General features: G+C 47.3%; 1 protein-coding gene across 2 annotated transcripts in view; it reads right to left on the minus strand.

Moving 5' to 3' along the window:
- Window positions 1-1,754: 1,754 nt before the first annotated feature.
- NT5C2 (5'-nucleotidase, cytosolic II) overlaps window positions 1,755-15,569 on the minus strand; it is a 59,650-nt gene continuing 45,835 nt past the window's right edge. For both annotated transcript variants that reach the window (XM_083866018.1, XM_083866019.1), the window contains 15 exons: window positions 14,299-14,416; window positions 12,851-12,946; window positions 11,440-11,531; window positions 11,189-11,246; window positions 9,854-9,947; window positions 8,809-8,862; window positions 7,613-7,696; window positions 6,839-6,880; window positions 5,574-5,681; window positions 5,187-5,253; window positions 4,440-4,610; window positions 3,531-3,582; window positions 3,233-3,293; window positions 2,540-2,716; window positions 1,755-2,316 (listed from right to left, as the gene is read on the minus strand). In XM_083866018.1, the coding sequence (XP_083722144.1) occupies window positions 2,065-2,316; window positions 2,540-2,716; window positions 3,233-3,293; window positions 3,531-3,582; window positions 4,440-4,610; window positions 5,187-5,253; window positions 5,574-5,681; window positions 6,839-6,880; window positions 7,613-7,696; window positions 8,809-8,862; window positions 9,854-9,947; window positions 11,189-11,246; window positions 11,440-11,531; window positions 12,851-12,946; window positions 14,299-14,416 (1,526 nt within the window). In that variant the 3' untranslated portion in view covers window positions 1,755-2,064. The remainder of the gene's footprint in view (window positions 2,317-2,539; window positions 2,717-3,232; window positions 3,294-3,530; window positions 3,583-4,439; window positions 4,611-5,186; window positions 5,254-5,573; window positions 5,682-6,838; window positions 6,881-7,612; window positions 7,697-8,808; window positions 8,863-9,853; window positions 9,948-11,188; window positions 11,247-11,439; window positions 11,532-12,850; window positions 12,947-14,298; window positions 14,417-15,569) is intronic.

Below are 15,569 nucleotides of genomic sequence, written 5' to 3' on the forward strand. Positions count from 1 at the left end.
GAATATCCTTCTGTGGTGGTGTTGATGGGGGAACATCCTCAGGTCTGGTTTGGTTGACATGAGGAGTTTGTAGGGGAGGGTTGAGCTCAGGAGTGCCCAGAGCTGCCTGTCTAAGCTGGCCACTGCCTTGTGTTGCTGTGTGGCAGCACAGGCTGTGCTGTGCCCTGCTGCCAGCCTGGCCATGTGTCTTGCAGGGGCAGAGGGGCAGAAGTGGTCCTTGGTAATGTCTGTGGGAAACAGCCCTGGCAAGACACAGTATTGGAGGTAGTGGCAGTGTAGGGATGTTCCCTTTTCCACCATGAAAAAGCCCCTCCTCACTCTCTGTGTCAAAGACACAATGTTTCTCTGCCCTTCCCATGCTTTCCTGGTTGATGCAGATGGTGGTAACAGAAGCCTCGTGCCCAGGTGTGTCCTTAAAGCAAGATCCACTGCTCCTCAGTGCTTCACATGACCAATTCCCAAAGATGCTCTCACTGTTCCCCAGTCACCCATCCTGCTGGGGCCCTACAGACCAGTCACATCTCTTCCTACCCACTCCAGCACAGCCCTCATCATCTCAGCAACATGCCACAAATACCAGGCAGTTCTTAGAAACATCATCATTTATTGACTTGAACAACTGCCACTAGAGCAGCATTTTCCTGCTCAGATGTTGGTGTAGCTTTTCTTCTTTTATTTTCTACTAAGGTACTTAAAATGAAAAAAATTAAATGAGTTTATGGTACTGAAACAACAGTCAAATTCATTACAAGAGGGCCCTCGTTGTAATCCCTTTGCAGCGAACGGCAGAGGCTGGAGTAAGTGAGGCTGCACCCATGACTCAGAGGAAAACCACAGGGCACTGCTGCCCAGCTGTGTGCCAGCTCCTTGCCTTCCTGGGCTGGCTTTCAGGCACAAGGACCACCTGCCCATCCCGGGGACAGCCCCGGTCCCCACACAGCAGCCATCACCCTCCTTGGCCAGGGACGCAGCCTTGCCCACCCCGGCCAGCAATGAGCTCCGCTTGCTCCGCACCGGACCAAAGACCGAGGCAGCCGCTGGACGGCCGGGAGCTTCCCGCCTCCCACCGTGGGGCTGGCCCTGTGGCATGTGCTGTTTCCTAGTTTAGGGCAGGCCCATGTGGCCCACAGCCCCCTGGCACTATAGGCCCTTGCACTCCAGATGGTGGCTGGGGTTGGTTTTGGGATGCTTCACTTAAAAGCTGAGAGGACAGAAAGGTCAGGAGGAACACAGAGTGACTAATGTAATGCTAAAGCAGCAGCTTCAAGCTCCTGGGTTAATATTTACTGCTGAAACTGGAGGAGTTGAGAACAGAATGTGCAGCTCAGCTGTTTGAGAAATGCCCTGGAAATTATGCATCACATGGCAATGGTGAGAGAGCTTGGAGACACTGGGAGAGGGTAACAAGCGGCTAACAAAGTGAAACGTGTACGGCAGGAGATGTGAAAGAGCTGGAATCTCACTACCATCCGTGATGGCTGGAGGAGTCAAACCACTTACACAGAGAAACTCATACCAACAGAAGGTAAACTGAGTGCTGGAAGGCACAGCAACACCCTGGTTAACATAGGCAGGGGGGATTATGTAACCCAGGAGCAGAGGGTTAAGGGCAGCAACCTAACAGGCAAGCAGGATTTGGATAATTTTGTCTCCTGCAGGGCCCAGCACATCCCTTCTGTCTCCACGGAGAATGTAACAAGTGCCAAAAACCGTTCACAAGACACTGTTCAAAGGAAAACCAAATGAAATGCATCATGGGAAAGGGAGAAACATGCAGCATCCCAAAATGTAATGGGAGTAGCATAACAGCACAGGCGGGCAGTCCAGTCTGAATGCACCACCCAGTTAGAATCCATCAGCTTTTTGAACCGTCTGCAAAACTGAAAACAAGGGTCTCCTCCTAATTAGTGTTAATTTGTTAGAAGTTTCCAAATACTTTCAAAATGTGCCTTTTCAAGAATCACACCCCCCAACCCATCACCCCAAGGGCCCCAACAACAGAATCCATTCCTGATCACTGCTAGAGTCATGGTTTATCTTCAGAAATACTTGGTTTAATCCTTCTTATTCCTCTTCCTCCTCTTCTTCCTCCTCTTCCTCTTCCTCATCATCATCTTCATCATGGCAATGTGTGATTTCCTGAGGTGCCTGGGGGAAGAGGTTGGGCGGTTTGATCTCACTGATGGAACGGGTCAGTTGGTGCCGCTTGTAGTCGGAATCTTTGAAATCCACCGAGGTGCGATTGCGCGTGGCCATCGGCGACTCCTTCTCATTGATGTCAACGTGCGTGTGCTCAACTGTGGACTCGTGTGGCATCTGCACATGGAACAGAGAGAGGAGGTGACAAAGGGCTGTCCCAGTGCCAGGCTGCTTCCCTGAGACACGTGGAGAGCAAACCCCAGAATGGGGCCATTTGGTCTACAGTCTATCAAATGCCACCAAACCCTCCAAGGTGCTGTTGTGTCCTGTGGAAGTGGTAATGGACACAGGCATGGGAACCTTTGGGAGCCCTGCCCACCTCCCTGGGATTGCAACTCACCAGAACGTGGGCGGCTCTGAAGAGGTAGCTGAAGGGGTAGTAGAGGAGGTTGATGAAGGAGGCTGCATAGAGGTCAGCATAGCGCATCACCTGGCTGGCAAACAGCGTCTGCCGAGAGCCGCTGCGGAAGAGGCTCCCCATCATCCCGTAGCACATATCCATGTCGTGGGTCACTTTCTATGAGGAAAGGACAGGTTAGATCTTGGGCCAGGCAGGCAGCACCTCAGAGCCAAACGCTGAGGCAGAGCGCCCTGAGGGTTGGGTGCTACATGAGACCTGCAAGGATCTCCAGCAAGGCTTTCTGTGCTTGTATCCCATGGCATCAGGGCACAGCTGAGCCCCAGGTAACAGAAAGGAAGGTGGCAGCAAGCTCAGGGCCAACACTGCCCTAGGCTGGCACCCTGGCTGAACTAGAGGCTACAGCCCCTCTGAGCCTGTGCGTGCCACTACTCACTGCAGCAGTGAGCACCCTCAGCCAGTGCTGCTTGTGGGAACGAGGAAAGGAACCCTATTCCAGACCAGGCTGCCTTTCAGGAGAGCCAGTGACACCAGTGAGCTGAGACAAAGTGGCTTTGCCAAGCCTGCTGTGCCCACCCAAAGGCAGAGCAAAGCATTTCAGGACTGAGCAGTGGGGTTGGGTTGTTAAGCCCTTTGGGATCCAGAAGGATGAAAAGGGATTTTGATGATTGGTACCTTAATGCGTCTCTGGATGGAGCTGATGTCGGGGCGTTCATTGCTGCTACTGTCCAGATGCCTAGTTACAGGCGAGAAGGTAAATACATGGTGTGAAAAGTCTTTCAGAACCAGATGCTGTGGGATGGGGCTCAGGGGAGGGAGGCTGGTCTGGAGGTGAAGGTTGGTCTTGTGGGCAGAGCCCAGGCCCAAATCAAGGCTCCAGCAGCAGTGCTGCTAACCCAACCCCAAGGTTTTGTCACTGCTGCTCATTAGCTGGGAGAGGCAGCATGAAATTTGCCACTGTTTGAACACTCACTTGTACAGCTCAGCCAAGAAAATGTCCAGACTCTGCAGCTCTTCAAAAAGGGCTGGAAAATCCAGAAAATAAAGGGGAAGAGGGTAAGTTTAAACTGTTGGAATGAAAAGTGCTGAAAGTGAACCCACTCCCTTGCCCACTCCCCTCACATGGCAGCAGAGAGACACTGGAGCAGGGACACTGGAGGCATCTCATGGCCTCTGGGCATGAGGAGGGGTCAGTCACATTCTGTAGCATGGGCAGAACTTTGGGCTTGGTTTCTGGTTGGCCGTTTTGTTTTCGAGGCTGAACCTTTGCAGCTCTCACCAAAGCCTTCCAACCAGCCATGGGGCAACTTGCATAACCCCCAGCCCTATTTACACACCAAAGGGCAAACCTGGGAGAAAAGCAGGAGCACTGGAGGATGGGAAACACACAGCACTTTGGCGGCAGAGCAGCAGAGGGAGTGGGAGGAACGAGGAGGAAGCAGCTGGTGAATAGGGACTCCCTGCAGATGGGAGAGCAGTCATGGCTCAGGCATTACAGGGAGAATAACCCAGGTCTTGTCAGCTATTTAACACAGAAGTCACAGCTCCATATGTGCAGAGGGGGAGGAGGTTCGGGGGTTATTGATGAGGAACAACTCAACCCCACCCAGCTGCAGCTTCTCCCATGGTGAAGGCAGCACTTGGCTGATTACACACAATAGCCTGGGAAAGAGCACAGGAAAGGCCTGGGACCCCAAGGCCAGCCCACAGAGAGGCACCCCAGCACCTGCCACCAGCATCCAGACCCAGTGAAAAGGCCCAAAAGGAATAGTGGCAAGCCAGGGTGATCTCTCCCCTGCACCCCTAAGCCCTGGCGACCTCAGGGGTGCAGCATCAGACAAGCAAGAGCAAAGCCTGGCCAGGGGCTTGCCCGGCTCCTGACCGCTTTTGTCTGTCCAGACGTGCAGCTCCTGCGCCAGCTCGGGGATCACCAGGAAGGTCCGCCAGCCCTGTCGTTTCTTGGATTTGAGGATGTCTCCGAAGATATGGTCTCCAATGTACAAGATATCTTTCCCTTTGGCCCCCAGCAGGTCACAGACTGTGTCCGAAGAGCCTGAGAGAAGAATGGCGTGGCTCAGAACAGTGAGTCAAAACAGGTGCATTTTCCTCCCAGAAACCTCCACTGCTTGACCATGGCTCACCTGCCTGGGAGTTCACCCAGGAGCAGCTTTGCCAATGCACACCTACATGAAGGGCAGCAACAGAGGCCATGCTGCCTCCCCTGCCCTGTGAGAGTAATGGAGCCCTGGGTGTCACAGCCAGCTCTGTATCCACCCACTGCCCTTCCCTGGCTTGGTAGAACCTTCCAAGCATGTTAACACTGGTGGCAGCACCTTTAAGTACTGCTGGGGACACTGCACTGGGCCAGCTGCAGCTACCCCTCCACCACAAGCCCTGCAGGCATATCCCAGACCCTCCCTGGCAAGGAAGAAAAGGACATTTGAGGAGGAAGGGGTCCATCTCTTCCCTGCATTCTGCAGCTCTGATCATGGAGAGCTTCTGGTGCAGAGGGCACAAAACAATGCACCTTGGGAAGCACAACCTTGCCTGGCAGAAGTCCTCTTACAGCTGGAGTGGCTGAAGGCCACATCAGAGCCACTCCACAAAACAAGAAGGGCTCCTGCCTCACCTCCTGAGTACACAATGCCGTGCTGCAGCGGGCCAGTGTAAGTACCAATCTTCAGCTTCCCAGTCACCTGTGAAAGGAGGTTTGTGTTAGTGCTGATGCTCTGGATCTTCTCTATATTGATACTATTGATATGTCACTCTTTGTCTGTCTGTCTCACGCTCAAGCAGCCCAGAGGTGGCTTTCCTACTGTCGCCGGCACTATGTAGGGAAGCCAGCAAAGCTTTGAGATGATGGGGTTGTTCAGGAATCACTAAGAGGAGACTCCAGCCCACAACCTCCAGGGTAGGTCCTGTCCAAACATTGCACTGCCCATTGTCACCAAGAGATGCCAAAGAGGAGGTGCAGGAGCCCTTCCAGCTATAGAGGTACTGACCACTGACCACTCACCGTGTCCACCTGCCGCAGTACAGTGCCTTCCCCAAAGAAGAGGGGTTTTCGTGCATCCACCAGGATCAGGTCAAAGTAGGACTGCCATGGCCGATGGGCACTCCCAGGCTACAAAGGCAAAATCACACCCCAGAATCAGGCACGACACAAAAAAACCACAGGGAGTTTAACTGGAGTGTCACTGTCCATAGCCATAACCTTGTGACACAGCTGGTCCATCAAATCCCTTAGCTCATGCCTCCCGAGGGACAATGCTGTGTTGCCAGCACCATTTCCTAAAGCATTCCCCTTTTGCCACAAGCCCATCCCATCCCAGTCCTAGCAGCGGGGACTGAGGACATGGTGTGAGACAGGAGAACAGCACTGAAGTCCGTGTCAGGGCACAGCTGCCATGTAAAAAGATGCTGTAAATGACACCCTGCCACTGTTCCTGAAGGGGACATCCCACACAGACCCAGACACCTGCAACTCCACGGCTTCAGCTTACAGGGCCGTACTGGTACTTTTGCCAAGAGTGGAGAAATGCCCAGACTCTGTTCCACAGAGCATGGCTTTGAATCACAGCCCTGCCCAAAGGATACTGAGCCCTTTCTGCTCCATGTGTCTGCACTTTGTGAGATCAAACCACAGCAAGGGGCTTCTTTAGCTATCGGTTGTGGTGAGTATCTACACTCTCAGAATTTCCCTCTTGGCTGCCTTCTGCTTTTAAAGCAGTCTGAGAACACATCTTTTGAACATGAGATAGCCTCTCACTGGAAGACTGAAAGAGCAGTATAAATTTGTATCATAAACCTTTCTCCAAAAGTTGCGGGGCTGAGTTATGACCTCAGAAAAACAAAAAAAAAAAAGCATGACTAAGACTTTGGAGTTATGATATTTAAGGCACAATCAGCCATAAATGTTTCTGCTGTTTTATAATATTATTTCCTTTCTATCATGGCTCTTTTTAACAACATCTAAACTGTTGTGCATTATTTCTAAGAAATCTGGCTACAAAATGCCACAGTTGAAAATGTTTTATCACTGAAATAATGTTATCATTAACACAGATTATCATTTGAGACCAGATGATGCCCCTTTTCTCTTTGTTATATTGTATTTGCTTTGATCCCATTCAAACAGGATGCAAAACAGCAAGTGTATTTTAACCAGATTAAAGCAACTAATCCCATGCAGCCGATGAAGCAGGATTAAAATGCTTTCCAGCTACATAGATAATTAGGCACATTAGTGTCTACTGCAAGTGCAGTCTAGAATTCACATACCTTTGGTCCATGTGGAAAGTCAAACAAGTAAGTCATAATTTTCTAAAAGAGAGAAAGAAAATATTCAAATATGTGCTTTTAAACATGCATTTGTGTAGTTTATAAAAGCATACTTTTCTGATTTTATCTTTTCAGATTACAGAACTTTTAGAACTTACACAGAAGTCAGCATAAGATTTGGAGACAAAAAGAATCAAACAGGACAATGACAGGAATTAAACCAGTAGGTTTTATAATCAAATAACACAGTTGCCTCAGAAAACTGCACACTGCTTCAGGCATATCTTGCAACGCTTTAAAATGGCACATAAATCTTTAAATTAGCAGTGCTGCAAAATCCTGACATTCAGCTGGAGTCGGAAGTAACCATGTTTATTTCTCACCTTAGCAGACAGCCCTTTCTGGGTCTCAGACCTCTCCAGGACCTTGGATTGGTGAGCTGTCTGTGCTCACACTATCTATCTCACTTGAAAGTGAGATAGATGCTAAAATCCAAAACTAAGTATCACTTTCCCTTTATAGCCTTTTAATTGCTGAGGAACTGAGTGAAGCACGGAGGGGCTTAAACCAGGCCTGTACTAGCTCAGTGTCAGGACTAGAATGCCAAAAGGTGACTCAAGACTTCATCTGCATCCACCACTAACCCGTCCTACAGATAGATTAGAAAACACATGATTCTCCACCAGAAGATGTTCCATCAAAACCCATCCCAATGACTGGCTGGGTTATGCTTATTCCATGATGTACCAACCAAACAATTCAAGCAGCACTTACGTCTGTGTATTTATAGTCACTGTTTGTGACGAGAAACACCTTCCCCACTTCATTCATGCGGCTGAGCAGCAGTGGCAGCTTCCCCTGGAAGCCAAAGGGAACATCCAAGTCACACACAAAAGTTACAGACATTCATCATGGGAAAAACACTCAACTGTGATACCACCAGACAAAAAAAAAGGCAAATCAAACCATCGAACAAGCAAACTCACGTGTTGTGCACTGGCCAGAGCCAGGAAAGCTGCTGGTCCATCCAGGTAACCCCTCCAGAGCACAGCCCAGGGGAGGAAGGCGAGGGGGAAGGGCTCAGCAGGGCTGCAGTGCCTTTGCCAACCACAGTGCCAGGCACCCTGTGCTGCTCCCACCGATCTGCTCCAGCTCCAAGTCCGTTCCCGAAATGGGCCCAGAGGCAGGTGAAATCTGAGCTCACGAGCCACAAGTTGGAACGCATTATAATTCCAACCTCAAATTAGGGAGAATTTATTCCTGGGGCTATTTTTATTGAATCTGAAATCTCAGTCCATTGCCAAAATAGCTGATTACCTCACTGAACAGTTACCTAAGAATGCTGTAGGCGTGTAACTAGAAACAAGGTTAACTGCTTTAAAGCAATTATCTAGCACAGAGCTCATCTAAACTAAAAAATACTTACTCCGTAAGTGGTCCAGAGGGGCCTTGTACACTGCAGAGGTGGCAGGAGTAAGGGAACCACTGGAGCTTGCTCAATTAGATGTGCTGAACACATATTTTGGGATTATCAAGAGACTAGACACTGGTGAGTCTTTCAGGATCTTTCCCTCAGTCCCTCATGGCTAAGTGTAACTTTTTGATCATGTGGCTAAAAAGATGCTCAACTGTTGCTTTTTAAAGAGAGGTTTGCTTGGGCAGAAAAACATGGGCAAGGAACACAGTTGCATTCACCACTGAAAAAACCAACATGAGCTTTTGCCAGTGTGTTTACCTTGATAACATTTCTTGTGGCTTTTATATTTTACATATTGTGCACATCAATACAAAATCATGTGGATCAGAATAAAGGTTGCATCCAAACTTTCCACTTTGTCTTTGGTTAAAACAATAGAAATCACAGCCTTATCTGTTTTGTGATTTAGTAAAGCAAATCAGCATGTTTATTTCTTGCCTGCTTAGTCAGTACTGAATGTCACATAGCACAAGTAAAGTAACCTCACACTTACATCTTTCACCACGTACTTCTCCAGATTCTCAAGGGTCTTTTCCTTAAGTGATCCCTGAAATAGAAGCAGAACCCAGTGAGGTCATGGAAACTTATGATGTAAGAGACAACAAAGTAATGCCAACTTTCACACTTTAAAATGCTGTGAAAGTACAAACCAGGGCGAATCTGAACCAGTGACTCTAGAGATGAGAGGCTTTGAGTAGCAGGGACCATCACAAACTCTGTGATCCATCGATTCCCTCACCATGGTAAATACTCCACTTCAACAGCATTTTAACCCTTTCAAAAGGGAATACAATAGAAACAAACAAAAAATAGATTTGCGATACCAAACAAGACAGTTAACGACCTGTCTCCAACACTGACCATAATGCTTTAGTCAAAGGCCAACTCCAACATGTATCACACAACACTGCATAAGGAAAGAAAAATAGATTCCTGACTTCTGCATGGGTAAAAGGACCACCACAAGTACAACTGTGAGCAGAGTTCTTCTCTGATGGTTCTCCATCCCACCCAACAGATTGCTTGAATGAGGGAGAACATGAAAATCAGATCTTTAAACATATGTTAATGCTCACAAAATTATATTCTAAATTTGTGCACAAATGTGTGCAGAAGATGAAATGCTTCTCTAATTAGAGAACAGCTGATCTATTTCTCTCTTTAATGCCAGTACATTTTAGACAACACAGGATAGTGCCAATGTAAACAATTTGCAGTAGAATACTGCTTTAATAATTAGGATAATGTACAAGTTGTGGACTTGATTCATGCTCTAAAACCCATGAATTACAGTACAAAAATTAAATCTGGGTGCAATAAAAAGGAATAGGAAGCCAAACCAGATAATGTTCCCATACTAGGAGAGTGGTTGAGATCTTGACTTACTCCCATACAACTGCAATCTATTATTTGCTCACTAGGCGGCAAAGCAGGACCCTTGCCCAGGGCAGGCAAAGAACATTTGAACTCAGGAGTTAAAAACCAGCCCCTCCAACCCAGTTACAACCACACACATCCCACGGAGTTCTTGCAGTCACCTTGTAATGAACCCAGTCAACAGCATCTCTGACATCCTGGAACATGCTCCTGAAGGACATGAAGAGGTCTCCATCCTTAAACCCTGTTTCGCAGCTGTGAGGAGACAGAAGAGAGATTTTAGCAGCCAATCACAGCAGGTAAGAAACACACTAAGGAATGAGACAGTTCAAAATGCTGTTTGGAGCTTGTGTTTTCATCTGACCATCATGGATTCTTATCTACTACTTTACTACAGCTCAAACGTGAAAGAAGGATACAACTGCAGTTTAACAGGAGCTGTGTGTTACCCAGGAATGTCTGTGCCTCCACACTAGTACTACAGCCCTCTGTGACTGTAACTCTTACTTCTCACCCACATTACAAGAAGGTAAAAAGACTGCAGAAAACTGCAAAAAAGCATTTATCAGAAGATGAATGGTACTGAGGGAATAAACAGAGTGGTGCTCTTTCTTCCTCTCTCCAGAACAAAAGAAGGGAGTGTCACGGAAATCTAAATGTAATATTGCTGAGAGGAGGAATTGCTTCTATGTTGAACACTTAGAATTAGCATTAGAAATTACAAGATACTCTGGAGGTATCTTTGAGACAGCATGACAGCTTTCATCAGAAGAAATCAAGAGGGATTACACAGAGCTGTATTTATTATGACAGCAATCATCATGCCTCTCCTGAGAAAAGGTACTTCACCTGATGGATTGCCAGCATAAACAGTGCTTCTGCTCCCAGGTGAAATCACATTAAACCTTTGCCTTCCACTCACATATATGCAAAGATGACCCATCACATGAGGTGATGAGCAGCACAGCAGCATTCACATTTTCCAGTTCAAACCACAGCTTGTTTTTATGCCTATATGTTTTTGACAGCAAGGGAAATACACATGCTGCACAAACAACCTTTTATACCACACTGAGCACTGCACCTCTAAGTGTGCAATGTCCTTTACTACCACATGAAGCACTTGTGGTAACTGGCTGAGGAAATTTAGCCTTTCAATTACCAGTTCAGACATGGCTCCAATGGACATGGGTCCAAAATGAACTGAATGGTGCCTATAATCAATCAAAAAAGTGTGCAGTCCTAGAAGCTGCCCCAAATACCAATGTCAGTCAGTATGTTGGTACTGCTGTACCCTGTAAAGGAAGCCTTCATAACCAGCCTCTGCTGTACGAACAGATCAAGTTAGCACCACAAAATTACAGGAGGCCCACCAAAACCACTTGAGGGGTCTCCTTTGATATTAAGACCAGCTCCATCTGTGCTGTATTGCTCTTGTATAAAATAATAACAAACTTACTGTTCCATCATCATCTCAAAGTAGAGGGAATACAAACCTCGTGTAGCGGTCACAGTTAGTAAAGAAATCGACCAGGCAAGCCAACAGGTAGGTCTCTGCAAGGAAACAGAATGAGATTATGAGACAAGGAAAACATCATACAGGCAGCTAACTTTAGACCTTGTGCCCAAAGGAAGAGAATTCACGTTAAAAAAAAACCCAAACAGGAAAGCAGAATGCGACATCAGCAAAGCTTTACTGGCTTAAAAGGCACAGAAAGAGGCCTGTGTTGGCTTACATTATACTCACCTGGTAGATTGAATAATGTGTTCAAAATGTAAAACCTATCTGTGTCATCCCTCTGGATAAATTTATTTGGATATTGCTCCCGTGTTTCAGGCCTGAGAATAAATAAAGTGGAGAAGAGTGAAACCACAAAACATAATGAAGATAAAATGTGCTGACCTGCAAAAAGGAGTTGTAGCAGGGTCTGCTAACCAAACTCTGCTGTGCTTTAATCAAAACCCAGCTTCCCCATATGCACTGTTGGCACAAGAGCTAAAATGCATCCAGGGGTGTTCCCTGGGCCACGCTGACTCCAGCAGAGCCAGGACAAAGCCCTCATTCCTGAGTCAGCAAACTGAGCAGAGCCCACACAAGGACACAGAGTGGTCCAGAGTCCACAGCTCGACCTTAAGCCCCACGCTGCCAGCTAGGAGGATGCTTTAAATCATCTGCACTTTCATTGTTTGCTTATCTTAAACTCTCCCCCACTTTCCATGTGTTGCTCTCCACTCTCCCAGCAGCTCTCAGCCAGAGGTATGCAGGGCTCTGCTGCAGGAGGCTTATTTGGGGCCCTCTGCAATTCATCAGCAGGGTGGCAATGATTGAACTCCTATCATTCTGGTCTCCTTAATTTCTGGAGCTACTGAAGATCATTTTAGGCTCAAAGAGGAACTTGAGTGCACATTTAAGGGCTTTTTTCTAAACTTTGGAGTTTGATGCAAGGAGTTAGAGGCCTGCAACAACAAGGTTTGTCACCCTGGGGCCCCTGAGCCTGCCTTAGCTTCCATTCATATGCCCTTGCAGCAGGAATGTGGAAGGGGAGATTTGCTGGGACACATCAGGAACATGGCACTGTCCTGACACAGAGTCCTCTCTGCTTCCTAAAGCACCTTCTCTGGGACAAGAAACACAAGCAGCCAAGGAAGGCTGCAGGAAATGGTACGTAGTGCTCAGTTCTGACACCCTCAAAGGTCAGAATATCAAAGGGGTAGAGCAAGATTGTTCCTACCCCAAGCCAGCTCAGGCCCTCAAACTTTCTTAGCAATGGCTGTGGAGCTGACAGTCTCATGGGGAACAGGTCCTCATGCAATGGCTTTGTCTTGACGGATGAGCTGCTGACATTAAATTGTGCCAGGACAGGCGAACAACCCCTGGATGACCTCGTCAGCTCTTCCCTACAGCACACGTTCCTCTATTCCCAGCATGCTATAGATGTGCCTGTGGTGGCACAGCCCTTTCCCTTGTAAACATCTGGGCTGTTGCTGTACCTGAGACCCTCAATTCATCCACAGCTAATCCTGGAGCTGTAGGAACATCAACACAGCATCTGCTGTTAGCAGAGTTCCTGTGACTCCATATACAGCGGGTGCCCTGAGGAGAATTGACACAATAGAGCATATTAAGTCAAAAAGAATAGGCAAGAATCTGCACTCACCCTCTGAGGAAATTAAAGCCATGTGCACATACTAGGAGGTTCCCATAGGCATCAACTTTCAGCAGGTTTCCATAGTGGGTGTCAAACACCAGGCCTCTGTTAAGAAAGCAATTTAGGATATGAAAAGGCAAGTGTATTAAGGGGTGACCATTTTAACAGCAGCTAGAACAGCTCTAGAACAGCATTGCTCTCTTGGCATGGGGCATCAGAACAGAGCTGCTGTTATGATGCAGATGGGATCCCTACTGCCCCTTTTAGCTGGCAGCAGGTAAGCAACCAGAGCCCAGCATCACCAGGCAGGAGAGATGCCTGACCTCCCACGGCCCCAGAAGCCTTTAACCCGAGAGGCTGAGCTGTGCCTCTACCAGGGGAGCTGTGGGACTCTTCCACAGGGTCACAAACCTGACACCCCTGTCAGGCTGCAGGGAACACTGAGGTGTGATGAAGGAATTCTCTCAGTTCTTCCATGGCTCTGTCACAAAGCCAGATGGGGTGTGTAACCATAGCACAATACTTTGGACATGCCCGGTTCTGACTCCAGCAAAACCCTGTCACATTTATCTAGCAGCTTGCACTTGGAGATCACAGCCTTCCCACAGAGATATCCCTTCTGTTCCCTCCCTGGGATGAAGGCAGTGGATTTAACAGAGCTCTCATCACAGGTCTGTGAGGGGTCATGCCTTGTTACAGGCAAGGACACAGCCAGCAGGAAATCTTGATGTAAAACACACTGAGAGTAGGGAAGGAAGGAGGCTGCCAGACTGAAACTGGAACAAGCCAACAGACCTTCAGGTCCAGTCTTTTGTAAAGAAACTCCAAAGGAGTCAAAGAAGCAAAATCCAGCAAAGGCACAACTGGAAAGAACTTGAAGGTGCAGAGTTAGATCAAAAGCTTTGTTCAAAACAAACAATGCCCTTTTTACCTCTCCCACCAAAAGACAAAATACAGGAATTTAGTAATTCTGCACCATTAACTTAGTAAAAAGTTATAAAATCAAAAAGTTGCTAAATCAAATGCTTTTGAAATCTGATTCATCTTGACAAGAGAACTGGACTGGTCCCATTTCTATTCTTGTTTACTGTCAGCTTAATTTTCAAGATGTCTTACACACCATGACACTACTAATTAAAATCATTGAAGAAAACTGTTCTGGGACATCCCAGCAGCCTCTTGGACAGTAATGGCTCCTTCTCCCCCTGATTCTGATTTCACTCCCAATCCAATTGTGTCTCTGCTGTCTTTGCTTTGAAGGGCTATTTTTAGACAGGTTCATGTGTGCAAAGACTCCCCACATACTAGATTAGTCTTCTCCCTTCCCCATGATCTGTGGCCAGCCACAGGCTTCACAACCGCAACTGAAAACCTGGCCTCAAATGTCACCTGTGAACTTCACAGAACAAGTATTTGAGGCCTTGAGCAGGCGGGGTCAGTATCTGTTAGTCATTTACCTGGTAGGGAATGCAGGATCATACACAAAATTGAGCAGCTCATGAGGGTATCCAATGGAAACTAATCTTTCTACAGTCAGGTCAAATCCAAGAGATTCGTATTCAGGGGATTTATACACTGTACCAAGATGAGATTTCAGTTAGAAAACTTGAAAACAGCTGGGGGGTTAAACAAGAAGGCAATTAAAAGTAATGTACCCATTCTCCCCCCCTCCCTCCTCCACATACCATTCCCTCCTTTGATGCCTCGGATCCCCCAGCCCAGAGCGCGGTGGAATTAGCTCCTGCCCCAGGGCTGCAGTGAAGCAGAGCTGCAGTTTGAATTTCAGCAGCAGAGTACACCAGATGAAATATCCATCAGTTTATCATAGCTCTCTGCATCAGGAAAAATGTATTTCAAACAGCAGCTCCTCTCCCTGCAGTCCTGTTAGGCAGATGCATGAACACTCCTTGTTCCATCTGCTCCAACAGGGTTTTGGTTTGCTTTGTTTTTGCAAAGCCGATAAAGAAACCAATAAATTGCAGGAGCACATATATTGGAGGTTAGAAAGCCTGAAATTCATCACTTCTGTGCTACTGTTACTGCTCTGGATACAATCCCAAAGCTTAGCATTGCTCCAGATTTCATCTCAGGGGAATTAATGTTTGCTGCAGACTAAGTTAGCGTGAAGGTAGAGCTGTCAAGTTAACATATGATTTGTTTGTTAATAACATCATATGGTACTGCAAAAAATCTGTTCGTTATTACCCTTGTGCATCAAAATGCTACTTTTTAAAGCAAGCTCACTGCTCTCACATGTCAGAGGAGCTGCTCATCTGGGACACACACCTTCCCTTTGCTCCATGCAAAAGAAATGGACTTGTTCAACTAAGTCATTCCTACCACGTGGCCTCTCTTCTTCCTCCAAATGACCTTCCCATGTACTTAAAATGTTACTGTTTAATCAGATCATTAAATTACATCTAAAAGGCAATCAGGACAGATGGAAATCACAGGGTTTCTCTGGCAGTGTGTTTACGCTCACTGCATGTCTGCAGAAGCCCAGAAGATAAGGGGCTAATGTGCATGTTTCAAACACTGAGACAGCTGGATAGTCCTGAAGCTGACCAAGGATTGTTGGTAATAACAGCCAGGGATTGTTGCTAATAACATGTTGTGAGAAAGAACAGGATGTGGCTGGAGAAAGGGCTATGTGGAAGTAAGGGCAGCACTTTTCTGGGACAAACGTCCTTGTTCTGGCTCCCAGAGATAAGCACAGCACAGCTCAAGT

The sequence above is a fragment of the Zosterops lateralis genome, assembly GCF_965231275.1.
Source record: "Zosterops lateralis genome assembly, chromosome: 8".
NCBI lineage: Eukaryota > Metazoa > Chordata > Aves > Passeriformes > Zosteropidae > Zosterops > Zosterops lateralis.